The 27,714-nt window shown below is 41.6% G+C and overlaps 1 protein-coding gene across 3 annotated transcripts in view; it reads left to right on the forward strand.

The window, feature by feature from the left end:
* The first annotated feature begins 1,988 nt into the window (after nucleotides 1–1,988).
* Nucleotides 1,989–27,714, forward strand: part of CEMIP2 (cell migration inducing hyaluronidase 2) — an 81,846-nt gene continuing 56,120 nt past the window's right edge. Inside the window, exons 1-4 of one of the 3 annotated variants that reach the window (XM_066257100.1) lie at nucleotides 1,989–2,076; nucleotides 18,455–18,797; nucleotides 23,176–23,316; nucleotides 24,112–24,664. In XM_066257100.1, the coding sequence (XP_066113197.1) occupies nucleotides 18,467–18,797; nucleotides 23,176–23,316; nucleotides 24,112–24,664 (1,025 nt within the window). In that variant the 5' untranslated portion in view covers nucleotides 1,989–2,076; nucleotides 18,455–18,466. Of the gene's footprint in view, nucleotides 2,077–2,536; nucleotides 3,043–18,454; nucleotides 18,798–23,175; nucleotides 23,317–24,111; nucleotides 24,665–26,036; nucleotides 26,097–27,714 lie in introns of those variants that run through there. The other 2 variants (XM_066257099.1, XM_066257101.1) reach the window with 2 other exon arrangements.

Below are 27,714 nucleotides of genomic sequence, written 5' to 3' on the forward strand. Positions count from 1 at the left end.
GATTCCAGTAAGCTCCTGCTGTATGACATTAGGCAGGCTCCTTAAACTTTTTGATTCCCAGTGTCCTTGTCTCTAAAATTGGAATAATAATTATTTAGAGGATTAGATAACATATCCCAACTCCAAACAAAGTGTCTGGCACTTAATGAAGATTCACAGATGGTCCCTGGCCAGATAGCTTGGTTGGTTAGAGCATCATTGTGATATGCAAAGGTTCAATCTCCCATCAGGGCACATATAGGAACAGATTTATGTTTCTGTCTCCCTCTCTGGTTTGTCTCTAAAATCAATCAATAAATTTAAAAAATTCACAAAATGAACACTTTTATGCAAATTTGGCACTGAACAGGCCACTGGGTATATTTGATTCCTGTGGCTACTGTAATTCATTACCACAAACTTGATGGCTTGAAATAATAGATATTTATTCTCTCATGCCACAAGTCTGAAATGAGCTTCACTAATCTGCAATCGAGTTTTCACCAGGGCCTTTCTCTCACTGGAGACTCTGGGAAAGAATCCTCCTTGCCTCTCTTTCAGCTTCTGGTGCTGCTGACAGTCCTTGACTTGTGGCTGCATCACTCTAATCTCTGCCTCCGTGGTCACATTATCCTCTCCTCATTTCTGTGTGTCACATCTCCTCCCCGCCTTCTTTATAAGGATACATGTCATTGTAACTAGGACCCAGCTGGATAACCCAGGATAATCTCCCCTAATCAAGATCCTTAATTAAATCCCATCTGCAAAGACCCTGTTCCCATATAAAGGAATATTTCTAGGTTCTAGAATTAGGATCTGATTATCTTTGGGACACAATTTTTCAGCCTACCATATAGGGTGCCACAAGTCCTGTCCTGTCTTTATAAGGCACGGTCCTAAACATCTTACCTTTGAACCACTAAAGTCATCCTTCGTCTCTTCCAGTTTGTCATTTGAAACCATCTGCCTTATTTTTAAAGAACTTTCCTTCCTTTTTCAGAAGGAACAGTGGCTCCCAAAGGTGGGTGTTTAAGGCAGGGGTCCCCAAACTTTTTACACAGGGGGCCAGTTCACTGTCCCTCAGACCGTTGTAGGTACAGTTTTTATAAAAAAAACTATGAACAAATCCCTATGCACATTGCACATATCTTATTTAAAAGTAAAAAAACAAAACAGGAACAAATACAATATTTAAAATAAAGAACAAGTAAATTTAAATCAACAAACTGACCAGTATTTCAATGGGCCGCATGCGGCCTGTGGGCAGTAGTTTGGGGACCCCTGCTTTAAGGTCTCAACACTGAATGGTGTTGCTATTTGGCAGGCATCTTACCAAGGCTTTATTTAATTTGAGGATGCTCGCTAGCACTGTTTCTTTAACTTACATATGTCAGGCCCCTCTGATTCACTAAGTGTGAGGTCTGGGAATCCAAAATTTTCAAAATGCCCCAGGGGAATCTTATCATCAGCTATGATTTAGAAACAAAAATCCTACAAAGTCCTGAACCAAAATGCTTGAAATAGGAAATTCTCCTTCCCGCCTGCTGGGTGTGTCTTGGTTACACGACTGAGTTATTAAAAGAAAAAAGAAAAAAACAACTGAACAATCCTATCTGTACAGTATTCACTCACTGACAGAGTTCCCTAGAGGGAAAACTTCCAATTCCGAATTAAAAAGAGGATGAAGACGGCCCGGATTTGGCAATCCTGCTGCTGTCACTAGCTTGGAACCTCGTGGGTGTGACTAATCAAGTCGGACCCCCCTTAGCTGGAGCCAAGGCTTTTCCTCCGCGATAGCAGCTCCAGCCAGGGGCCCGGTGGTGGTGGCTGGGCTTTTCCAGCTCGGATGGGGGCGTCAAAACAGAGGTACTCAAAGACACTGTGGTGGGCCTGGGAGTGGCTTTTAACGCCACTCCTGCAAGCAGCAGCCATTCCAGAGTGGCGCGAGCACGGGGGCGTGGGGAGGCATAGGTGTATTTATTCTGACATTAGAGCGGTGTGCTGGGGCCATTCAGAGCTGCCAGGGGAGCTGTACTGACCCGAGAGCTGGCTTGTTCTTCGGAAAAGGTTAAGAACACAGAGACCGTGGTTGGCCAGGTGGGGGCAGCCGTGGTGCGGTGGTCGGACGAACAGAACATTTGCAGGAGTTGTGGAAGTACAACTCCTCCCTTTGGGGGGTTATGGCAGCGCAGAGTCAGGCTCAATTGCAGGTGATGGGGGTACGGTCAGGTTCGGCCCGGAAGTGATGGGGCGCAGGGTCAAGTTCAGCCAGGCCCTGTGCGCGCGGCGCGGCAGGGTAGGCGCGTGCAGCTGCAGTCCCGGGCGCTGGCCGGGTAGCCTGCCCCGGCGGCCGTGCTCCGGTAGCTGTTCCCTAGCGCCGCGCCACCAGCTCTGAGAGCCGGGGTCCGCAGCTCGCGCAGAGCGGCTGTGGCGGGAGGAGCCCGGCGCGGCCACCGCCTCCTCCGGCCGCAGGCTCCTCCTCTCCCTCCACCTCCTCGCTGCTGCCTGCCCGCCGGCCCAATCCGCAGCCCTCGGCCTTAAGAGAGCCGGGTCGCCTGTCTGGCCGGCGGTGGCTGAGCGCGACCCTAGTGAGCCGCGGCGCCCGCCGACCAGGGACAAGCGCGACTCCCGGGAACCCCCTCAGCCCCGTGCTGCCGCCTCCTCCCCATTGTCGCGGGGACGCTCCGGCCCGCGCCGCCCGGGCCACCATTCTCCTCCTCTTCCTCCCGGAGGGGAAGAGGCAGGAAAGCCGAGCGGCTGCTCCGGGAGAGAGCCAGCCGAGGCCCCTGCCCCCGCGGCTCCGGGCTGGGAGAGGAGGAGGCGGAGGGAAGCGCGCGTCACTCCCAGGAGGAGAGTTTCACCTACACGCTGAGGCTGTGGCTGTGGCTGCCAGTTGCGTAAAAGCAACGGCGGCGGCGGCGGCGGCGGAAGGCGCCGGGGCTTGAGGGGCTCCGTGGCCATGGAGAGGAGATCTGGACCTGGGGACGCCCAGAGCTCGGCTCCATCTCTTTGGACAGTTGTGTAGGCACCTGAATTGGCCGACGCTTAGCGGGGCAGGGAAAGGTAAGAAGAGATGGGGTCACCCGCCCTCGCTCCGCCTCTCTCGTTGCCCCCTGCGGGCCACTGTGAGAAGGCGGACCGTGGCCCCCCACCCCCCGCATCTTCCCTGCGCCGGGTTGCTTGGCATTTGGGCATTTCTGCTGAAATGGAAAACATTCTCCCGCCCCTGCAGCACCCTTCCCCGCTACCCCCACGCGCCGCCTTTCCCCTCTTTGGATTAGGAGTAACAAGACTACCCCAGAGTAAATCCTCACCATAAGAAAGGGTCTTTTGGAATCCTTGGTCTGTGATTTCTTTCTCCCTCTCTCTTTTTATTGCCTTTACGGGGAAGGAAACAATGGACCTTTGAAAGTCGGAGTGAACAGCCTCAAACTTTCTGGAGAGGGGTGGGCTGGGGGAAGAAACCCCACAGGAAGCCGACTGCGGTGAAAGGTTGATGGAATGTGTGTTGCAGAGTCTCGGCTTCAGTGCGCGCGCGGGCGCGCGCGCGTATGTCTTTGGGGTGATCTTTGTCTCTTTACAACTTGGGGTTGGCGTGGCCCCGCCCCCACCTCGCTTTCAGTTCAAGTACGGCGAGGAGTTAATATCGTGTTCAGCTTAGAATAGACCCCAAATACTAGCTTTCCATTGCAGAGTTATGAGGTCTTGGCAACGGAGGGGGAACCGTGAGGCCCCCAAAATGCTGCAGTTAATGCTAGTTGCTACATTCCTTGCAATAAAATCTAGGACCTGACATCCCTGGATGCTCTCTGCTGAGGGTTGATGTGTGTCACCAGACCTGGCTCTGGGGCGGGAACTGTTCACTTAAATTCTCCACATAAATTAGGAAAACAGGCTTTGATATATGTTTCCTTTCATCAGCAGTAGGAGTTAAAGATAGAGTGCTTAATAATTTTAAGAACTTTCATTCCACGTAGGAGCCACTCACTGGCTTGTGTTCCTTCTGCTTGCTTCAGTATGACAATGTGATGTGATGTTGCATAATTGCACGTGTTGAGCGTTCGCAGATGTCTTTTAGAGCTCTTTCTAGATCAAAGTGGAGAATTTTAGACGGGTGGCAGGGTGGGAGGTTCACCTGAGCTGAGAGAGGCCTGAGTCCTCAAGGCAGTCAGGCATACCTGTTGGAAATAACTCTGAGTTAAAAACAAACACATTTAATAATTTAGTCTTAAATTTCTTTGGTTGGCTGAAATGGAGCTATTACTGTTTGACCCTTGAAGGAAGCTTGCTATTTTCCAAGTTGGTCTGGGCATTCATACTCTAGTTGTGTATCTGGGCATCATACTCTAGTTGTGTGCCTTAACTTGGCTATGCAAAGGGATCATTTGAGTTTGCATTTCTGGGCACCACTGAAGAAAGTGCAGTAGGCACTTCCTCCTCTTGGGAAACCTTGGGTAGCACCATCTGATGCTTTTCAATAAAAGCATTCCCCTCATCTTTCTGTGTATCTGTGGATCAGAGTGTGTGGAAGGGGAACTGGGAAGTCAGGCTTCTGACTGTTGAAAAGAAAGCCAGTTCCCTGATGGTTTTTATCTGATGAATGTGTATTTAAAAGGCTCAGCAAATTGAGGTTAGAAGTGAGTTCTGAGTCATCATGTGTTCTACTTTAACAACCTTTACCTGAGTGAGCAACTGCGGACTGGTCAGTGTGTGTGTGGACAGGGAAGTTGAATCAGTGAATTCTTACATGATTTCCTTTGTGACAACTGATTGAGTAAGGTCTCCTTTCTTCTTCTAGCCTGTAACCCACAGGCTTTCAGAAGGCTCAAATTTCACAGCTGGGTACTAGGATGGGACAACACCTCATTAGTGTTCTAGTAAACCTAATCAAGCCTGTTCTCAAACAGCTACCTTGGAAATAGAAGGCAAAAGCAAGAGAGTGAAGTAGTTGTGAGCTACACTGAAGTTGAAGTGCTACTACTTACTAGTTATGATCTCTGGGCAACTTTTTGAAACTGAGAATGATGCTGTGATAAACTACACTTAAGAACATTTATATGGTCACTATCAAATTCACAATTTAAGACTCACATGGGAGGCGCTATGTAAATTTGTACCTTGTAAAGTACTGTAAAATATGAGTATTGCATTATCTACCCTCCCACTCACCATACATTTAACTAGCAATTATTAATCGCCTATAGTGTGTCAAGCCCTGTGGAAGCAAACTGAATGCCTGCCAGCTCTGTGGAGGGTTCTTGCTGTTTAGGAGAGGGAGTTGGATGGAGTGGTTGATACTTGGGAGGTCATAGGGAGTGTCGATAATGTGTGGTGGCTTCTATCTATAAAGGAAGATAAGACAATCTCTGCTGTTGAAGAAATGAGTCCAGCAAAGGAGAAAAGGAAATGAACAATGAGAAGGCTCAGTAAGTGTGTATTTGGAAAATTAAGCATAGAATGCTTTAAAAACCCAAAGGAAGACCAGTTTTTTGGGGGAGAGCAGAGCAGTTTAGTGAAAACTAAAATTTCTTAAATCAGACAAAACAGTAGGGACTGATAACTCGTATCAAAGGTCCATTTTGAAACGTAAAGGTTGAAGGACTTAAAATCAGAACTCATTTTAAAACAAGGCTCTGCAGTTGCTAACCATCTGCTTTGGGCAAATCCCCCCAATTCTTTGCACTTGGCTTGCTTCGTCTCTAAAATGAGTTTAAAATACTTGATGGAATTCTTTGAGGATTAACTTAGATTTAATATACTATGTATATGATAAAATACCATACAAGCTTGTATCGTTTGATATCAAAAGGTACTTTCAAAATATGTTCTTTTTAAAGTCACAAATAGATACAAATCATAATTTAGTCTAATGGATCTCAGTCACAGATTTTCATTTTCTGAACAGTGAGTTTTCAGACATCAGCTATTGACATATGGCATTCCTCACTTGTTCAGACATCCCAGCCATTGGAAACCTTTTCATGGTGTTCGGGTTTTGAGCACTCAATTGGAAGGCTGGGCTGTCTAGTATAGTACATCAATTGAGAGGAGCTTGTCTGGGTCTGTTCTATAACTTCCATAATCTTAACCCCACCTCTCAAGTCAAGTTAGCCCTTCCACTTTCCTCTATCCTAACAAAAGGAATATAGAAAAGGAAAAGAAAGCTATGCATCTGCATTGTTGAAGCCATAAAATCACCCTTGATAGATGGGTACTAGACTTACTGGGATGATCACTTCATAAGGTATATAAATGCCTGATCACTATATTGTACACCTGAAACCAATATAGTACTGTATATCAATCATACCTGAAAAATAATTTTTTTAAAAATTATCCTAGTTGAACTAGTTTTCTCCATTTGTAAAGAGATGTAATTTTCAACTACACTGTTAGAGAAAGGCTGTTCTCTCAATAACAGCAGCTGCTGTCTAGGTGAAACTTGAATCTTTAAGCACGGCTTGCGTTAATATACTTGCTTTAATTCTTGTCTGGGAATGGACTGAAACTCATCTGACATTTTAATAAATGGCCTTTGATAGAAATCCATACTCAGATATTTAAAACTGTCATGTTAAAGTTTTGGGCGGAGGGCATCATTACTGTAAATTAGTTTTCAAGTCAGTGCTGCACATGCTGAATCTTAGCATGTACTTGTAAAGGGCCTTAAAAATAATACTGAAACGAGGAAGTCGAGACCCAGAGAGGTTGACTAATTAGGTAAGGTCATGTAGTAAATTAATGGCTGAACAGGGACAAGAACCCCTTTGTTCCTATTTCTAGTCAGCATTTTTTTCCTCCAGTGTGTTCTAATTTGTTAGTTTTTTTTGTTTTGGGGTTTTTTTTTTGTTTGTTTTTTTAAGCAATTTTAGTGATTTTAATGTCTTAATGGTGAAATAATTTACATTTAGGCTTAGAAACCCATTGCACTCAAGTTTAAGGCAGACAGTATAACTTCTTTTTTGTTTGGGAGAATCTACACATGATACTGTGCATATAAGGGGGTTAAGTATCAAATAAGAAACTAAGTGTAAAAGCATTTTCTAAAAATAGTAAAGAAATGTCAAATATTGTAGAAGTGCACTTTTTTTTTTTAAGGAAGCAAGTTCCTGGAAACATTATTCAGATTTGTATTATGAATCATAAGGCAAAAGCATATAAAATATGTTTGCATATTCCTTTCTTTGCTTTGTAGTTGCTTTGGGAATCCTTTAATGTTGTTTGTTAGGAACTATGTTTAGCAAATATTTTATTGCATTCCTAAGATGTTCAAGGCGTAGTGCGCTGGTTGCTGTGAGCAATACAAAGGTGAATGAGGCCTAAGGTCTTTATTAAAATGTCTCTTTTTAAAAAAAGTAAAAGAGACTCAGAAACTGTGTATGACTTAAGACAGAATTGCTTTCTCCTAACATGAGTCCTTTGATCTTGTAGGCAAATCTGCTTTGAAATTGTTAATATTAGATTACCCTTTTAATCTGATTTGTAACAAGATGTTTGTTTTCGTAATGTGGTGGCAAGTGATAAACATTTTATATTTATTTTGCAGGGCTTCATCTTAGTATGGATAAAAAATAAAAATTGGGCAACATTTGATGGCAACATTTTTTATTATGAAAAGTTTGCCTAGGAGAGCTGTGATAGGCTTAGCTTTAATGTGTTTTAAGGAAATGGCTTTGAAGCTGCATAGATGTACAATTGGAACTTATTGTTTCCTGAAAAGGTTGCAATTAAAGACAAGCGATATTGAGCCACTGAGAAAAGAATTGTCCTCTTGACTCTGAATCTGATGTATCTTAAAATTTATGAACATTCATCTCAAAGGAGAAGTCCTGGTCATGCTTGATCACTAAGTTTCTCCAAAGAGTGAAATTGTTACTATTTTGGGGGGCTCTTGCCTAATTATTGGATTGCACTACAAGCTTTCTGTTGCCATAATGGTCTCAGCTAATCGTGATTAACTTCCCTGAATAATTTTTTCACATGAGGTTGGGAAACTAATTATATTAACATTTTAGGGATTGGAAAGATTAAGTTTAGCACAAGTACAAATACCTGATTTTTGTTTCGGAAGGAATGAGAAAAATGAGTGATTGTTTGGTTTTCTTATTGTGGTAAAATAAGAAAAAATCCACATAACATTGTTTTTTAATACCATAGTGCTTCTACTATAAAAATAAATGTCATATGAGGATTTGAAAATATTATACTTTATTAATGCAAGAGTTTGGCTTTAATTGTTTGATAGGTGTTTCATGTCAGCCATTCCCCAGCCATCCTTTGCATACTCAGAAACAAAGTACTAGTGCTGTCAAGAAGCTAGCAATCCGGTAGGAAATAGATGGTGTATGAAGGTATAGCTGAAAAGGTCAACTGAGAGATGAAACCTCTTTTCAGCATGGCGAATGACATCTTTTCATTAATGTAAGTGCTGCTTGTCCAAGTACCTCCATCGATTTAACACTGCCTATTATTACCATACGTCCAGCCTTGGCAGTGTATGGTCAGCTCATGCATAATTTTCCCCAGCTGCCTGGTCACTCTGTATCTGAGCTTGGCTTTACCCTTAAAAGCTTAAGTATTAGATCTTGCTATCCCTTTTTGCTTGTGGCACCTGAGCTCATCATACAGCCCCCTTTTGCCTGGTCCACCGACCGTATTCTCTCCCTGTCCAGCTGTGCAAAGTCCAGCCACCGCTCTAGTGCTGAGAATGCTCGTGCACTGGGGACCCTGCCATTTTTCTTGAGGAGACTGTGAGGGAGGTGTAAGATGGTCCCTTTGGTAGGCCTAGGTCTCCCATACCCTGGGAGGACAGGGACTGTGACTGTTTTGTGTTTCCGCCTGCAACTTACCTGTGGGTGACTTCCTTTCAGCCTTCCAGAGAATATGACAGACTTCATGAAGCTGTTGTTTCCCCCCATATTGGTCATTGCTGGACAGTCTGTTGTCATGTTAGTGGCAGAGTTCAGTGTTAGATTTTAGTTCACACACACAAAGTAAGGAAGCTAGTAGTAATGGTCTGACTATGTACGTTTTGGTAAGTAAGTTTGCCAGAGCTCTTAAAACTTTAAACTCTGTTCCATTTGTAGGGATTTAATAAACCATGGGTTTCACCTCTTTAGACTGACTAGCCCAATGTCTTTGCCCCAACATGTGTGGTAATTACTGTTTACGCAGGTCATCTCAGACCCCTCAACGCTGGTTTTTGAGCTCCTTGAAGGCAGAAATCATGTATATAGTTTTTGCACCACTGGGTCCCCATCATCTAGCAGAGTCCTTATCTCATAAGAGATGCTCAAACCTTGTCCATTTGGAAGGCTTTACCCTCTGTGGTTAATAGTGTATTTAAAATAGGCTGTGTGCTGTACATATGAGAAATAGTACACTTGAATTCTGATCCTGGTCCTGCCATTAATAGAAACTTTGCTTTGATCATGGATTGAGCAGCTCTGGATCACTTCAGTCCGCACATCTCATTATTCATCTGGAATATTTCTTAGTTTGAAAGACATGTCAAAACATACTCATTATAAGTTTCCTATTGTCACTGCATTGTGATGCTTGTATATCACCGGATCATGAACTTTTGGTACATCTGTGCCTATTTATCAAACACATCTCTTTTTTCCCCCCTACCTTTTAACATTCTACCGACATAACTTTCTTGGCTCTTTCTTCTTGAGAAGTATTTTAAAGTTTTGTCTCTGGCGCTTGGCAGAGAATCCAGCACACAGGCAGCTTTGCCCTTTGCTATAACCTTAATTAAATCAGCCTTCCGCAGGTCAGACTCTGGTTTTGGTTCTTTCTTTCGAAGGCCAGCTGCAAGGCTGATGACATGCCTGAGCCTGCTATTGTGTGCCTCTGCACAGCTATCCGTCACTGTCAGCAGGTTGAGAGCCTTTCTGCAGTGTCCCCCCAGCCGGTGGGTGGGGAGCAGAGGCGAAGGGGGATGGTCTAAGGAGAATTGGGAGGGAGAAGAGAACACAGAACAGCTTTTCAAAGGAAAGAATAAAGGAGAAAAAGGAATCGGAGGAATAGTATTTAGAGAGAGGAAAGAAGTGAAAAGCAGAAAACTGGTAGGTAACACGACCCTCTTCTTTCTTCAGTTTTCCAAGTTGAAAAACAATTTTCTTCCCTCCAGTTTTGTTTATCCTTTAATTCTTCCATGCAGAGGCCTATATGCTTTACTTTTCAAACATTTTTATTTTTGATTGGACAAAGAGTATTAAATATCTTTCATTGTTATTCTTTCTGTAGATTGTCACCCTGTCGGTCTATAGATCTGTATTTTTCCCCCTCTTTTGTTGCCCATAATAATATTCTCCTGCCTTTTCACTCTAACAGCCATCTTGGTTTTAGGGTCAGGCATTGCTTTTCATGGACATGCTTAACAAGTTTGAAAAAAGACAGGATTAATAAATTAATTTACTGGCAGAAATATTAGACATCTGCCTTATGTACCTTGAATAAATGAGAGAAATAAATGGATTAAAATATCTCTTAGAGGTCACTTATTTAACTTAAAAAAATAACGCAGGAAACTATCCCCTTGGTTTAGTTTTGGCATTAGATAGAAATAAAACTCTTTGTTTTGAGGGACCTGTTTTTTTAACAGGAGATAATAATATAATTTGCTGAGGACATATCCACTTTTGTGATTGTAGCTAATTTGCTAATCTGAATTCTTTAAATACATATCCTTAAACATTTGTTTCATTGTTTTCGACGTAAGCAAACAGAGTTTTTTGTTAATTTTTGTTTTCCAGGGATTTACTATTTCTTGACTGTTTTCTAGCAAAAAAAAAATACTGTATAGCTTAACTGAAAAGTGAATTTCTAAGCAGGAAAAAGACAAATATCTGCTAACTTTAGAATAATACTTATTCTAACTCACATACTTATTCTAGCTCTAGTGCTTAGTGACCCAATTTTTTTAGTAACTTTAATCTTTTTAGGACTCTGTGTTTGAAATAGTCCTGATTATTTTTCTGTATTATATTTTAATAGAGTTAGTGTATATTGGCAAAAAAAGTTTTTGAGGGAGGAGGTAATGTGAACAATACATGGTGATACCAAACTAGAAGTCTGGTGAATAGACTTAATTTTGGGGAATATCCTTCATCGTATATGTCTAGATCAACCAAGTGGATAAAGAAGGTTAGCAGACTGGACTTAAGGTAGAACAATTCTTTTACTTCATTGGAAGAGGTTTATGATGATAGGTTGGTGCAGTCCCATTCCACCTCTAAGCATTGGCTTGGGTATGATCAGCTTAGGACTTATGAACCAGGATCAATGTAAGTAAACTAACTGTTCAAAGTGTCTTATTTCTTGAGAATGTACTGTAATACCAGGTGATAGTGACTCATCTTGATTTTGAGAGTTGAAAGAGAAATACAACAGGGCTAAGGCAGGTACAAATGCATGATTATAACGGAGCCTGTGTTTTGTGCAGAGTGTGAAGGCACTAGAGATTGCAGGGTATTTGGTTCTTTGGGACTGTGCTTACACAAAACCAAGCACATCTCTGAATGGAAGTGAACTTAATTTTTTCCCACCATCTGTCTTATTTTCTCCCAGATAGCTATAGGTTTACACCTAGCATTTTTGTTGAATTCCTTTGCAGCGGTTGTAGAAAAATGTATTTTATCCCCTGTGCACTGAAAATAGAATATATAATGAAATACAGTTCTCTAAACTGTATATAAAAGCCCCCCCCAAAAAAACCTCTATTTCAACCTTTGTTTCTAAAATTTTTTATGCTGTGTATTTAAATACACAATTTTCATGAGAACATTGATCACACTTAAATATTTGACAGTTTGAGAAATTAAAGGGCCTAAAAGTCAACTTTTAAGTTTATTCCTTACTGAACAGTTTTGCATTATTGTTTATCTATAACTACATTGTTTATGTATAACTGCAGGCATAATCTGAATTAAAAAAACAACTAAACGAATCACCCAACCTAACTCCCCCTGAAAAAAAAAACAAACCTAAAAAATCACTGCAATATTATTTTCTGGGTTTTTTCTCCTAAAACAGGAGATTATAAGTTGGAACCATTATTGGAAGTTCAAGGCCATTAGGAACTGGCTAATTTTATTAGGTCATAATTACTAATAATTATAAACATCTATCATTTATCTTCATGATGATTCATGAACACCTCTTTTTCTTGGCATGTTTTACTCTTTGCTATGATGAGCATATGAGTCAATGTGTTATAAAGACCTGTAAGATCTTAATAAAAGATTTTGGATAGTGTACCGAAACTCTTGTAAAAAGACTGTAATTTATAGAACTGTAGGTTGGATACTGTTTTAAGAGTTATATTCTTGATCAAAGAAGAAAAAATCTTGATGAGATCATGCCAGCTTCTTGATTATTCTTACAAGCCTGGATTTTCCATTCAAAAATATGTCCTCATAACAAATGCAGGCAGGATTTAAAAGAGCTTATTACATGAGTCAAACTTATTGCATTTTCATTAGGTGTTCAATATGTTGGAGCCAATATGCCTGGCACAGTGCTGGGTAATGGGACTTTCTTGGTGTTGGGTTGGAGGGCCTATCATATGGCCTAAAGGACAAGAGCCCTTAACCACTGTGTGTAAGTGCTAAGCACGTATGGAAGTGAATTTGTCTCCTTCCTTAGCATCTCAGCAAATGGAAAGAACACGAAAACTCAAGCTCTTTTATAGAGTCCTTATCTCTATTGAGAAGGCTTTCCAGACATTCCCTTTAATCATAGCATTGGCTGTCAGCATAACCATGTAAAGTGGAATGGAACTTTTTCTTTTTTCCCATGTGTCTAACTGCATTTCATATGTTGTTAAAACTATTACAAAATATTGTAAGAGGTTGAGATTGTCTGTAGTTTGCTGTTGTTTATCTTTAGAATTCCTGTTTGTGGTTGTTAATAATACTGTTTACCCACTAGATTACTTACTAGGATTGCATTTTGTAAAAAATTAATGCATTGACTTTTTTTCTTGAAGTAGTGAAAGTTCTCAGATTTTCCCCAAATCAGGGCAAATCATATGTGATTTAGACAAATTTCTTAGAGCCTCAAGGGTGTTGAAGAAGAATTAAATGGGAAATTACTGTGTGTGTGTGTGTGTGTGTGTGTGTGTGAGTGCATGTACGCATGTGTGCGTGCATGTGCGTGTATCTGCGTGTGTCAGTGGTGGGATTTCGCTGGTTCACATTGGTTCGGCAGAACCAGTACTTAATATTTTGTTGAGTTTGGTGAACCGGTTGTTAAAATGGTGCTTGCAATCAGGGTTCTCTCTAAAGTAGGCACTTGAGCAGTTGCCCAGTGTGGAAATCACAAATTTACATTCCTTACTCTTTTAACATTCATCTGAACAACAGCGTATTCTAAACACCCATAGTAATGTTCATTCTGTTCATAGGTGAAAAAAATTGCAAGTGAGGACGCCAATCAAGAAGCAGTATGGAAACATCTTAAATAACAGTTTTATTGTTTTTTGTCAGGTATTATTTAATATTTTAAAACTCATAACATAATTTAGTTTTGTGTACCTCTTTTATTGTTCTTATTTAAGTATTAAATGCATTAAATAATAAACTACCTTTCTGTATATCATTTTTTTATACTTAAAACAGTCATTAGGGCCGAGAACTGGTTGTTAAATTATTTGAATCCCACCACTGGCATGCATATGTGTGTGTGAGAGAGAGAGAGAGGGAGGGAGAGAGACTGGGATCTAAGTTCAACAAGCATTTATTGAGTCTCTACTATGTGTAAGATCCTGTGAGAATACTAAGATAAGTAAGAAGTCCTTGCTCTTAAGAGGTTTATAGTCAACTGTAGGAGATGGACAAGTACATACATTAATTGAAACATAAAGCAGAAAGCAAGATGAACTAATAAGAGTTTTAAACAGAAGACAGAAAAAACATGAAGGGAACTTGTGAAATCCTGAGAGGGCTTCATGGATGAGATAGCACCATGTTTGAAAACTTTAAGTGAGAATATTTCAGTTTTCTGAAAATCATGATCTTTTTATAGCCCCCCCCCAACAATCAGTATCTCCTTTAATCTTTTATTTATTTTATTTTATTTTTGTATTTTTCTGAAGTGAGAAGCAGGGAGGCAGAGAGACAGACTCCCGCATGTGCTTGACTGGGACCGGGATCCACAGGCAATCCCACTAGGGGGTAGTGCTCTGCCCGTCTAGTGCCTTGCTCCTATACAACCGGAGCCATTCTAGCTCCTGAGGTAGAGGCTATGGAGCCATCCTTGGAGCCATCCTCAGCGCCCAGGCCAACTTTGCTCCAATGGAGCTTTGGCTGTGGAAGGGGAAGAGAGAGACAGAGAAAAAAGAGATGGGGAAGGGTGGCAAAGCAGATGGGTGCTTCTGTGTGCCCTGGCCGGTAATCGAACCTGGGACTTCCACACGCAAGGCTGACACTCTGCTGCTGAGCCAACCGGTCAGAGCTGATCGTAGCTTTAAACAAAAGATTCCCACTCCCTTCCGCACACATGATAGTTGTGATTCATCCCCACCCTGGTGAGGCTGGCACTCAAGAATATCTAGTTTAGTCCTTTCTTTGATATTAGGTGATCATAAAGGGGTCTTTGTTATAGTCTTTTGTTCGTTCCAGCAGAATGTATTCATTATTTTATTCTGTGCCTTGACACATATAGCAGTCTCTTCAGTAGCACCTCAAATCACGTTGTTTTCCCTTTGTCATGGAGCTTAAGCTTCATCCAAATAATTACTTTTGTTCAGTAATCAAACCCCACAAACCGAGTGTTTTTGACAGACACACTGACTTTGAGAATGTTCTTTGCTCCATGCAAAGTTAGCTGATTAGATTCCCTTTCTGTCCCTGTTCATTTCTAGGTCTTTTGGGTCCTGAGAATGCTTACTTGTAGCTTCTCTAATGATCACATTTTGTGTTAATGGATTTGCTGTCATTTAGAGCAACTTGGAGGTACCCTTATGACTAGGATCTTATTTGTTGTTTTGGAAGAAGTTGAGCAGAATTCATTTTAAGGGTATTTATTGACTATGGTCACGTGACTCTGAAACACTCGAATTGTTGAAGAAGGGAAGTAATGGAAGAGGTTGAACATCAAATTTCTGAAGCCACTGAGCACATCTTAATTATCCACAGTCATTGCAATAAGAATATCATATCACCTGACCTGTGGTTGTTTTATTGTACAGTGGATGGGGTGAAGCATAGACCCGGAACGTTGAGGTTGCTGGTTTGAGGCCCCAGGCTTGCCTTGTCAAAGCACATATGGGAAGCAACTATGAGTTGATATTTCCCACTCTTCTTCCACCTCTCTCTCTCTCCCCCTCTGTAAAGAATCAATAAATCTTAAAAAAAAAAAAGAACAGTATGTGGCAAAGCATCTTTTTCTTTCCTTCCTTCCTTCCTTCCTTCCTTCCTTCCTTCCTTCCTTCCTTCCTTCCTTCCTTCCTCCCTCCCTCCCTCCCTCCCTCCCTCCCTCCCTCCCTCCCTCCCTCCTTTCACATGGCAAAGAAATAGTAAAGCTTCATTCAAAACTTATTCTTTCATTCAAAAACTTATATGTACTTACTATAAATAATGTAAAAAATAGAAAGGACTATCTGTTTTTGTGTGTGCCAGCTTTTCTTAGCTAAGAAAGAACCACGTATGGGAAGTTCTACTGAACTTCTGCATGAAGAAGTTCTGCAGTATTACTCTGCGCTTTCAGCACAGTTCTAGCTACACCCTTGCGAAACTGATTCTTTGAAATTACTGCCTCTCAATTGCTTTGAAACACATATTAGTGTAACTCTTAAGAGCCTGAACTCTAGAGTAAAAACACTTGGGTTCGAGCCCTGGTTTGAGTCCTGGTTCTCCTGTACATTAGCTAATTCACCTTTCTAGGCCTCAGTTTTTCTTGTGTAAAGCGGGGGTAATGGCATCTACCTATAGATTTGTTGTGTTAAATGTATTAGCTGAGTTAATACACGTAATGTGTTTGGAACAGTTCCTGGAAGTAAGTACACCATAGATGTTAGCTATTTTTAATCATCTTAGCCATACTTTTGAATGTCTACTATTTTAAACAAAATTTTAGGATTTAAAATGATAATAAGGACTTTAGACTTTCTCCCTTAATGAATTCACATAGTTAAGAGATAATACAGGTAGAAATATTTAAGGTACTTTACTCCGAGATGAATCTAGTGAGGGGAAAGAAACACTGAGCCTGAGAGTTTGTCTATTGGAATTTGTTAGGGCCTCCTGTGGTCTTCATTTGACATATGAACTTCAAGTTCAGTTGTAGCACCTACAATAATAACACTCAAAGTAAGACCACCTGCTTCTGCGTCACCCATGTATTATTTTAATAACGTAAAATTCAGGTCTCTTTTTGCACCAACTGAGCCAGCATCACTAGGGTGGAGAGCCAAGGAATCTAAATATTTAATTAATCAGCTTCCCTGATGATTCTTAGGTATATGAAAATAGAATATTTACTGTAGAACAGTAGCTCTCAACCTAGGTGCTTATGAGAAACTCACGTGGGGTCACACTTAAAAGAGAACAGGTGTGCCTCAGGCTCTAGAATGGCTCTGATTGTGGCAGAGCCGACGCCCCAAGATGGGCAGAGCATCGCCCCCTGGTGGGCATGCTGGGTGGATCCCGGTCGGGCGCATGCAGGAGTCTGTCTGACTGCCTCCGTTTCCAACTTAAGAAAAATACAAAAAAAAAAAAAAAAAAAGAGAGAACAGGTGCGTGGATACTGACTTAGTTGTGTGAAGCATGGTACTGGGCATTAACATTAAGGAGTAATTATAATGTGCAGTCAGGATTGACAAGCAGTGGAACTAGATGATTAGTGAAGGTGATTGTCCACATAGTTTATTATATTAGCTGTTGATGTAGGACTGTTCAAACCTCTAGAGAATTTTTATAAAAATTTATTTGAACCAAACAGGATACACCTGAAAGCAAGATTGCAACAGAATGAGAAAAATTAAAAAATGCTTCCTAAAGCCCTGGGCAGTTAGCTCAGTTGGATAGAGTGTTGTCCCGATACAGCAAGGTTGCAGGTTCTGGCCCCAGTCAGGGCACACACAAGAATCAACCAGTGAATGCATAAATAAATAGAACAACAAATTGATGTCACCCCCCCACTTCCTCTCTTTCTAAACTCAATTTTAAAAAAGGCTTCCTAGAATAGCAGTTTGCAGCTTCTTTTATGCAAAGAATTTAAGGAAGATTACACAGAGTTGGGCGGAAGCAAGGCATAGATTATACAAGACAGTGAAATATCTTGTGCTTTCTTGAAGGTGGTTTTGCTTGAGGGGTCTGGAAAGAGGCATTTCAAAGGTGTTTTAACTTCAATGCACAGAGACAGTGGACAGGGCCTGCTAAAGGCAAAGACAAACCTTTTACTAAAAAAATTATATTACTGGGGAGTGACTCCCACCGTGACCTGCCCAATTAGGAATCTATGATAAGGTCACTCTGAGGTTACTTTCCATAGAACTCCTTTTTTGTTCCTACAGGGATGTAAGTTGACTAGGTAGTTTAAAAAGTCATTACAGTATTTACCAGGGACTGAGGAGAAGGTGGAAATGAAGAATTATAGCCTAAAGCAGTGGTCCCCAACCTTTTTTTTGGCCACAGACCGGTTTAATATCAGAAAATATTTTCACGGACCAGCCTTTAGGGTAGGACAGATAAATGTATCACGTGACCGAGACAAGCATCAAGAGTGAGTCTTAGATGGATGTAACAGAGAGAATCTGGTCATTTAAAAAAAATAAAACATCGTTCAGACTTAAATATAAATAAAACGGAAATAATGTAAGTTAATTATTTTTTCTCTGCGGACCGGTACCAAATGGCCCACGGACCGGTACCGGTCTGCGGCCCGGGGGTTAGGGACCACTGGCCTAAAGACTATAGAATTTTTGTTTGGGATGATGAAAAGGTTCTGAAAATGGATGGTGTAATGCCAGTGGTCAAGGCCAGGTGGGTCTACATTGAATTCGGGCAGATGGTAGGAACTGCGGAGTTGGAAAGCATTGGGCCATTTTCATTTAATAGTCTCACAGCAGCAGATGAGCAAACAGGCAGGGGAAACCGCTTCTCAAGGCAGCAGGCGAACAAACAGCAAAATGGCCCCCATAGTGGTGGCTAGGCAATCTGCATTCTGCCCAGAGGACAAGCCCCATAGACTTTATAGGCTATATATACCTGGCATTGCCATGTGCTCAGATACCAACCATGCAAAGCGCAAGCGAGCAAGCCTAACACAGCTGTTTTCCCTACAGATGGTTATGATGGTTGTATACCATTGTAAATGTTATTTGATGTCACTGAACTATATACACTTAAAAATGGCTTAAGTGATAAGTTTTATGTTGTGTATATTTTACAATAAAACATAGTAAAAAAAAATGCTGTTTCAATCTCACATTTCTGAACCTTAACTTTTTTTTTTCTCTTCGCAGTGACAGTGTATCATGCATGCCACTAATTCCAGGGGACGCTCCCCTGCTTTCCTGCAACCTCAAAATGGAAACGGCCATCGCTCGTCTGGCTATGTTCCGGGGAAGGTTGTCCCACTGCGTCCCCCTCCTCCTCCAAAGAGCCAAGCTTCAGCCAAATGTCCCTCCATCAGACAGGAAGCCCGGGCCAGTTTTGCTTTCTCACCCGAAGAGCAGCAAGCCCAGGGAGAAAGCCAAAAGCAGAAGAGGCACAAGAATACTTTCATTTGCTTTGCTATTACTAGCTTCTCATTTTTTGTTGCACTTGCAGTCATTTTAGGAATATCCTCAAAATATGCTCCAGATGGTAAGTGTATAAGCCTGTATGTGTGTGAACGCATGTGTGCATATAGGACGTATTCTAGGAGGAGAAAGAAGGGGAGGAAAATAGTAGAATAAGATTTGTCTTAAGTTGGCACTAGCTACCTAATATATAATCAGTGAATATGAGGTATAACTTTTATTTTTTTATTTTTTTATTTTTTATTTATTTTTTTCATTTTTCTGAAGCTGGAAACAGGGAGAGACAGTCAGACAGACTCCCGCATGTGCCCGACTGGGATCCACCCGGCACGCCCACCAGGGGCGACGCTCTGCCCACCAGGGGGCGATGCTCTGCCCATCCTGGGCATCGCCATGTTGCACCAGAGCCACTCTAGCGCCTGAGGCAGAGGCCACAGAGCCATCCCCAGCGCCTGGGCCATCTTTGCTCCAATGGAGCCTTGGCTGCGGGAGGGGAAGAGAGAGACAGAGAGGAAAGCGCGGCGGAGGGGTGGAGAAGCAAATGGGCGCTTCTCCTATGTGCCCTGGCCGGGAATCGAACCCGGGTCCTCCACACGCTAGGCCGACGCTCTACCGCTGAGCCAACCGGCCAGGGCATGAGGTATAACTTTTAAATGAGAATAACTGTTAGAGGAATCCATTGGAAATGATGAAACTAAAGGATGGCTCTTCCTTTTCATTTTGTCACTTCATCTCAACGCTAAAGACATTCTTGGAATATTTCCGAAATGCTAATTTTAAGAGTCTTAATTGAGTTCTTGTGGTAGCACAATTTCATCCTTTGTGGAAAGTATGATTTTACAAGTGCCAAAAGTTTTTAGTGATGAACATCACTAACTGTAGGCCCTGTCCAAGTGGCTCAGTGGATAGAGTGTCATCCTGGTGCACCTAGGTTATGGGTTTGATCCCTGGTTAGGGCACATACAAGAAGCAACCGATGAGTGCACAACTAAATGGAACAACTAAGTGGAACAATGAGTTGATGTTTCTCTCTTTCTCTCTCTTTCAAATCAATGGGGGAAAAATCACTAACTGTAGTGCTAAAACTACATTTGATTTTTCAAAAGTATATATAAGTGAAAATAATAAGATTTGTGTTCTGTGGTTTGCAACTGTCTGGAGGACTGTTCCCAAAGGGAAGCTTCAAATGTTTTTTAGGAACCATGTGTATCCTAAAAGGAAAACACCCATTAGGAGGTGTGATTTCTGAAATATTTGTCTAAATATCACTCATTACTTCATAGTTAAACATAATGTAGGGAGGTTTTAATTTCTATATAGCCTTTGCTTTTTTGAATGTTGATAATATATTAATTAGTATTTTGGGTGATTTTTAAAGAAGTTTGTTATCAGTCGGCCTAAATACTATACCAGCAGAGAATGCCCTCCTAACAGATCCCATTCATCCATGTGAAAATCAGAAGGCTCCAGGTTACGGGAGAAGCAGCAGACCATAACAGCTGGGGCTGGGCACCATAGTTATCTGCATTTTATAGTCTATAAAATTTTTTAAAAATTGATTGATTGATTTTAGAGAAAGAAAAGAAGGGAGAGGAAGGGGGGGAGAGAGGGAAGCATTCATTTGTTGTCCTACCTAGTTCTGCACCCACTGGTTGCTTCCCGTGGGTGCCCTGACTGAGGATTGAACCTGCTGCAACCTTGGTGTTTCAGGGTGGCACCCTTTTACCAGCTGAGCTACCTGGTCAGGAAAGTCTACAATGTATCTTTGTCAAATGAAATGCCTCCTTAATGGATATAACATGTGAGAAGCATCTTACCATGTATAAGACTTGTAAATATTATTTTATTTGGTGTTCATGGGTGATTTAGGGGTTTTACAGACATTAAAGCTCTGGGGAGAGGTCATGTCAATACTTCTGAATAGACCTGAAGTAAGAGATGTGTTCATGTCCACATCTTTGTTAACCGTGCTAGTAGACCCCATTATGAACTTATAACATTGCTTTTCATTGTCCATAACATTGACTTTCTCACTTTTTTTTTGCCAGCACAGTTACCAAACTCTCTGCTGTTGATTTATTTTTTCCAAGTAATTTGCAGGAAAGGGATGCTAGGTTAGTGGAAAATCAGAGCTGAAATCTGTGGCTTTAACTGGTGTTTTCGTATTCCATCTAAGACACTGAATTGCTGATGTGGTTCCTCGAATCAACATTCTTCAGTTTCGTGTTTTGGCAGTATAAGTGCAGAATGTCAGTGGAAAGATTTGTATGCTGGAATATTTCAGGGTCAGCCTCAGTGTGGTTATTGCTCTTACATAACTTGGGCGATACACCCACTGCTCGCCGAGCCGGTAGCCGGGAAGATGTGGCAGGCTGAGCTAGTTTCCAGTGCTTCCTGCAGACACCCGTTTCCTCATAAATGTACTTTACTGGAAGGAAACTGCCTGGAGTTTTTTGGTGATGGTTCTAATCAAGCATGTGCTTCCGGGGAACAATTATGAATTATAAAGAGGAATTATGTAATGATTGCAGTACACTCTAGATATCAAAAGACTGGATTTCCTTCTCCATAGCTGGAGTGCTTGTTACATGGAGTGTAGGTTTGCTTTTGATATAACATGGAGAATTTCAGCTAGACGTTTTATGGCAAGAGAGGGAGGTAGAAAAAAAAACTTAAAACCTCAGCATTCAGAACAAACGTGAGAGAGAAATTCTTGTTTCTTCAATGGGAAGGAAGGTTTAAAGATTATTCTTAGTATAACAGTGATGATCATTGATTTATCAGAATTGAACATCAGTGATTAGGAAGCTGCTATGAGGAAAATTAATTCCATGAAATAATTGCCAGGGTCTTAACGAGCAAGACTAATTTTTAACTGTAGTAATTACAGTCACCTCCAGAAAAAAGCATAAGCCTTGGGCAACAGGAGTGCTTAGAAACGAACCGTTTGTATTAGTGTTGTACAGGTTCAAAATGAGGAGTCAGAATTTTCTTTCTATCAGAAAACGATATCTTAGTGCTGTTCCCAGTTTCTTTACTTTTTCTCATATTATTTCCCAACGTATACCTTCCACCTTCTTATGATTCCCAAGCATATCTCGCCTGTGCCTGTCACCTGTTTCATCAAAGGCTCCCAGCCCTCCTTTCTCTGAGCTCTTTGACACCTGAAGGAACTACCATGTTGTTCAATATTTAATTATTTCATACATTTTGTCTTTTTCTTCCAAGCTAGATTATAAGCTTGGAGTAATGTGGGCTCTTTGCTTTATATGCATATCTATATATCTATCTATCTATATTTTTAAAGTATCTAGCAAAGAGTGGACAAATTGATTCTCAATAAATACTTGGTCATTAATTGATCCACTTTGGTGTGGTGTTTTTTTCCCTCTCTTCTTTCAAGTTATAGCAGAAACTAAAGTTCTCATGCATTAAATAGCTGTGGCAATGCAGAATACTTTGTTTTTAAATTTTGTTTATTGATGTTAGAGAGAGAAAAACATAGATTTGTTGTTCCACCCATCCATGCACTGTCTGACTCCTGTCTGTGCCCTGACTGGGGATTGAACCTTGGTGTGTCGGAACGCTGCTTCAACCAGCTGAGCTCTGGCCAGGGCAATGCAGAATACTTCTATGTTTCATTATTTCAAGAGGCAATTCTAAGTTTAGTAAAGGGCCACTGCAAGTAAAGCAAACCTTATTTCTTAAAGGTCCACTACAAGTAAAGCAAACCTTATTTCTTAAAGGGCCACTACAAGTAAAGCAAACTTTATTTCTTAAAGGGTACTTCCTTATCACTCAACGTGCTGAGTAATCTTGGGTTTGGCTTCTTTAATCTGTGGTGGTTTCCTTATATCTGAAAATGAGAAGTCATGTCTTTGGCCACTTGCCTCTTGCAGTTTTGTTGGAAAGGGTACATGTGTAAAGATAGTGATATTTATCAGCTATTGCCTTTGGAATGGAAGAGGTGCTTCTGTCACCTACTAATGACACGCTGTGCACAGGAAAGAACTTGGGAAGACCTAATATACATGTTGCTTAGCAGTTTCCATTTTTTACTTACCACTATGTTGTGAACATATTTTCTTTTCTAAAACAGCTGTCTAGTGTGAGTCCAAGGACAGTGTACAGTTTTGCTTCTTACTGTTGATTTATTTCTATAGTAGATAATTCAGGGGAATTCCATTTTGACTTTGTGGAATGTGTCCCGAACTAGATGGTAGCAATGTAGCTTTGTGATGAGACCTTTTTACGCTTGGAGGAAGGATTTGACATACCTCTGCTGGGAAGGGAGTGGATTTCCATCCTTCTGGCAGCAAATTAAAATATGTCAGCCCTTTAATTACAGATTGCAACAAATGATGGTAGTGCTTGGATTTAGCTTAAGGTATTCTTGCATTTTGTTGGGTTGATAGGATAACTGATGTTGGGTTGTCTTACAGAGAATTGCCCAGATCAAAACCCTCGTCTCAGGAACTGGGATCCCGGACAAGATTCTGCAAAGCAAGTTGTTATCAAGGAGGGAGATCTGTTCCGTCTGACCTCAGATGCCACAGTGAATTCTATAGTCATTCAGGATGGAGGTAAGTAATGATCCCTGCCTATGGGAACTGCAAGCTTGCTCTTTACCATGGGGGCACCTTTGAGGTTCTTCCCATATAAAACTATTCTTAGCCATTAGGATGTGGTGTCACTGACCACGGAGACCTGAAAAGTTGCTTAGTTAGAACCACAGAATTCAAGACTAAGAAGGGCCTTAGATGGAAATCACTCAAGTCAACACTCTTGATTTATAGAAAAGGAAGCAATTCCAGAAGGTGATTTCTGATAGATCTTTGTTACAACTATGGAGAGTGATGAGGAAATTAACATGGGTTAACATGTGAATATGAGATTCAGCTTTGTAGGTTCTTAGATACTTTTCTGGAAATGACTTACCTCTAAAATAAGTGGCTTGAAATTCATATGCATAGGTATTTTTAGTGTGTTGAGATATGAACTCTTCATTTCTTCCTTTAGTATGTTTTGAAAACAGGTTTAATTTTTTTTTTTTAAAGGTTTTATTTATTAACTTTAGAGAGAAAGAGAGAAAGGCAGGGAGAGCGGGAAGCATCAACTTATAGTAGTTGCTTCTTGGTATGTGCCTTGACTGGGCAAGCCTAGGGTTTCGAACAGGCGACCTCAGCATTAGAGGCTGATGCTTTAGCCACTGCACAGCCACAGGTCAGGCAGGTTTGATTTTCTAAGGGGACTCTTAGTAAATTCTTTTTCCCAACTTGATTGCAGAAGTGCCCCCCCCCCCCAAACGTGAAATGTATCTCTCTATATGTCAGAAAGAAGTTTCAGAAGTGGGCTGATACTAGTGTTGTTCTCTGCAGGACTGCTTGTATTTGGGGACGATAAAGATGGATCCAGAAATATTACTTTGAGGACTCGTTATATCCTGATCAAGGATGGTGGGGCGCTTCATATTGGAGCAGAAAGATGCCGCTACAAATCCAAAGCGACAATTGCCTTGTATGGCAAGTCAGATGAAGGTGAAAGTATGCCAATATTTGGCAAAAAGTTTATTGGTGTGGAAGCTGGCGGGACACTGGAGTTACACGGGGCACAGAAGACATCGTGGACGTTGTTGGCTAGAACTCTGAACTCCTCAGGCTTGACCTATGGCTTTCAAAAGAACTTTTCCAGGGGCCTCAATGTAAGGGTCATTGACCAGGACACAGCCAAAATTTTGGAAATTGCAAGATTTGATACCCATGAATACTACAATGAGAGCAAGCGACTTCAGGACTTCCTGAGAGCCCAGGATCCGGGACGGATTGTTGCTATAGCTGTTGGAGATTCAGCAGCCAAAAGCCTCTTACAGGGAACCATACAAGTGATCCAGGACCGGTTGGGAAGTAAGCTGATCCAAGGGCTGGGCTACAGGTGGGCATACCTTTGTACTTTCTTTCCCAGCTCTGGGTTAGAGTCTACGTTTGTGTGAAAGGAGAGTGAGGGTGGAGGAAGACACCCAATACACCACAGTCTCACTTCTGGGCAGAATGGTCACTACCCTTCGGAGGTTCTGGTTGCCTCTTGCTTTGAAACATGGATCCTGGTTACAAAAGCTCTTTTCTTGGCTTTGGCATATGAAGCACTTTGTGAGTTGTAGCGTCAGGCTTGTAAAGAGAATAGAAATGTTCTGGAAAAAACCCCACATGATCAGGCAGTTTAAGAACAGTTTACTTTCCTCTTTCATTATCTTCTGAAGTGTGTCACATGCAACTCAGGCTAATTGAGGCAACTTAGGAGGTGAAAGATCAGGGCCCAATATTGTGCTAGGTGTGGAAGCTGTCTTAAAAGCTTGAGGGGATTGAACATACACAATTTCCTCTTTCTTTTTCTAATGTTTAGTTTATTGATTTTAGAGAGGGAGGGAGGGAGGGAGATAGGGAAGGAGGGAGGGAGAGAAAGAGAGGAACATCAATCTGTTTCTGTATGTGCCCTGACTGGGGATTGAACTGGCAACCTCTGTGCTCCAGGATGATGCTCTAACAACTGAGCTATCTGGCCAGGGCTGCACAATTTTGTCTTTTGTTGGCATGCTAATATGTTTATTTTATTTTTATTTTAATTTTTTTTGTGTGTGACAGAGATGGAAAGAGAGTCAGAGAGAGGGACAGATAGGGACAGACAGGCAGGAAGGGAGAGAGATGAGAAGCATCAGTTCTTCATTGCAGCACCTTAGTTGTTCATTGATTGCTTTCTCATATGTGCCTTGACTAGGGAGCTCCAGTTGAGCCAGTGATCTCACGCTCAAGCCAGTGACCTTGGGCTCAAGCTGGTGAGCTGTGCTCAAACCAGATGAACTCACACTCAAGCCAGCAACCTCAGAGTTTCGAACCTGGGTCCTCTGCATCCCAGTCCGACCCTCTCCACTGCGCCCCTGCCTGGTCAGGCCTTGGCGTGCTAATTGGGATTTGCTGGCTCCATCGATGCAGGTCTGTGGAGCCCTAGCACAAGTAAGGAAGGAAGAGTTGGAGGGTTAGGAAGTTCATCCAGACAGTAGGAATCATTTCTACTATTTATGGTTCTGGTGCCATATTCTAGTTAGTTAACCTCGATTTTCTAATGCATCCCCAAGGGGGCTTAACATTTAATTCAGAAAACCAAAGTCTCAATTCTGTTTACTGCTCTTTGTAAATTCAGGGGATAGCTGCAGTGAAAAGTAGTAGGGTTTCAAAATTCACATGTTGAAATGATCTAGTTTTTTTTTTTTTTTTTTTTTTGACAGTTGATCTCATTATTTTTTTCCTTGGAAATTTGGTTGTTGGAATGGAATATTATCTACAGAAATTCCGGAGAAATTTAAGACCAAGTGAGTTAAGAAAAGAGCTCTGTAATGTTTTAAAAATACTTTTTGTTCACCTGGGGAATATGTAAGAGCTGTTAAGAGCTGGGTACCCATTGATGCTTAGATGAAACGACACTGTCTCAGGGCCTTCGTTTAATCTAGTGGGTAGCCCGAGACCTGAATAGATGAGGACTGTACAATTATGCACTTGCTGCATCTACGGGTTATAATGAGGCTGCAGTAGAGGAAGCCCCCATATTGGTCTGGAGGCTTCCTGAAGGCGAGAATGTTTAGGACTACTACATCTAGGCAGTGGAACGGAGGTCTTTCCAGACAGGGGAGATGGCATGTGCAAACCTTAGAAGTGTTCTTTTAAAATTTTTATTAAACATAATACACATACAGGAAAGTGCTAAAAGCAAGAATGTAGGGTTTAATGAGTTACCACCGTGTGATGTCTGGGTAGCTACCACCCAGATCATGAAATAGAACATTGCCAGGGGCCCCAAAGCCCCCCTCTCACCCTGATCACTCCTTCCACTCTCCAAAGACAGCCACTCTCCTGACTCAAGGCGAGGTTTGCCTGTTTTTGAACTTCATATATGTAAAGCCAGAAGCCACAGCCAGGGCCACTATCCCAGCAGCCTCCTGGCCCATGCAGGTTCGCATTGGATTCAGATAGTCGGTAAAGAAACAACGGAGCCAAGAACTGATGGGCCTTCATCTTTAATCCTAGCTTGCACCCGGCGGGCAAGTAAAAACACACACTGAGCTCCAAAACCCAATCACATTCAGTGCTCACAAAGCTACTGATTTATCCGAGTTTCCTAGAATCAAAGGTTTCTAGCTCACCAGCCTTATTCTCCTCAGTTCCCCATCTCCTTCCTTATCCCAGATACAAACTCTACACAAACTGGCATCTCACTCAACACTCCGCCATCTTGGCTGCTTCTCCTGGCCTACTCCACGTGGCCTTTCTCTGCTCTCCTTTGCTCTCTCATGCTAATCTCAGGAACCAAGAGCCCCAACTCCCGTTCTGCCCCCACTTTATATTGTAGCTTCAGAACCTCTAATCCAATATACAAAATAGGGAAGTCTCTAATACAGTCACTTCTCTGAGGCATGATTGGATTGTACCGCCCTACATCAAAAAGGGTAGGGAAGGCTTAATCCCAAAACCAAGCCCCAGGCTACAAGGATTCTGCCTGCCTTTAGCCCACCCCAACACACATTAATATCACCTGGGCGATGGCCTCCTCGTGGGCAGCGTAATCTTTAACAAAGTGAGCATAATACATTTTATCTGCCCAACAATATAAATAAGGGCAGAAAGTATGTCACATTTTGTGTCTGTCTACTTTGCTCAACTTTCTTGAGTGTCATTTATGTTGTTGCATGTAATGCTGGCTCATTTTCATTGCTGTTTATTTTCTATTATACTCTTATGCCACAATGTATTCATTGCTGGATATCTGGGTGGTTTTCCAGTTTGAACCTCTGTTGTAAAAAGGGCTTCTCTGAATGTTCTTTTACCTATCTCTTGATGCTCCATGCTCGTGTGCACATATTTTTATACTTTATAGACCTAGGAGTGACGCATGGTCTTTTCCAAGTTACACTCCTACTTTGTTTCATTATCTAG

This window comes from Saccopteryx bilineata, chromosome 2 (assembly GCF_036850765.1).
Source record: "Saccopteryx bilineata isolate mSacBil1 chromosome 2, mSacBil1_pri_phased_curated, whole genome shotgun sequence".
NCBI lineage: Eukaryota > Metazoa > Chordata > Mammalia > Chiroptera > Emballonuridae > Saccopteryx > Saccopteryx bilineata.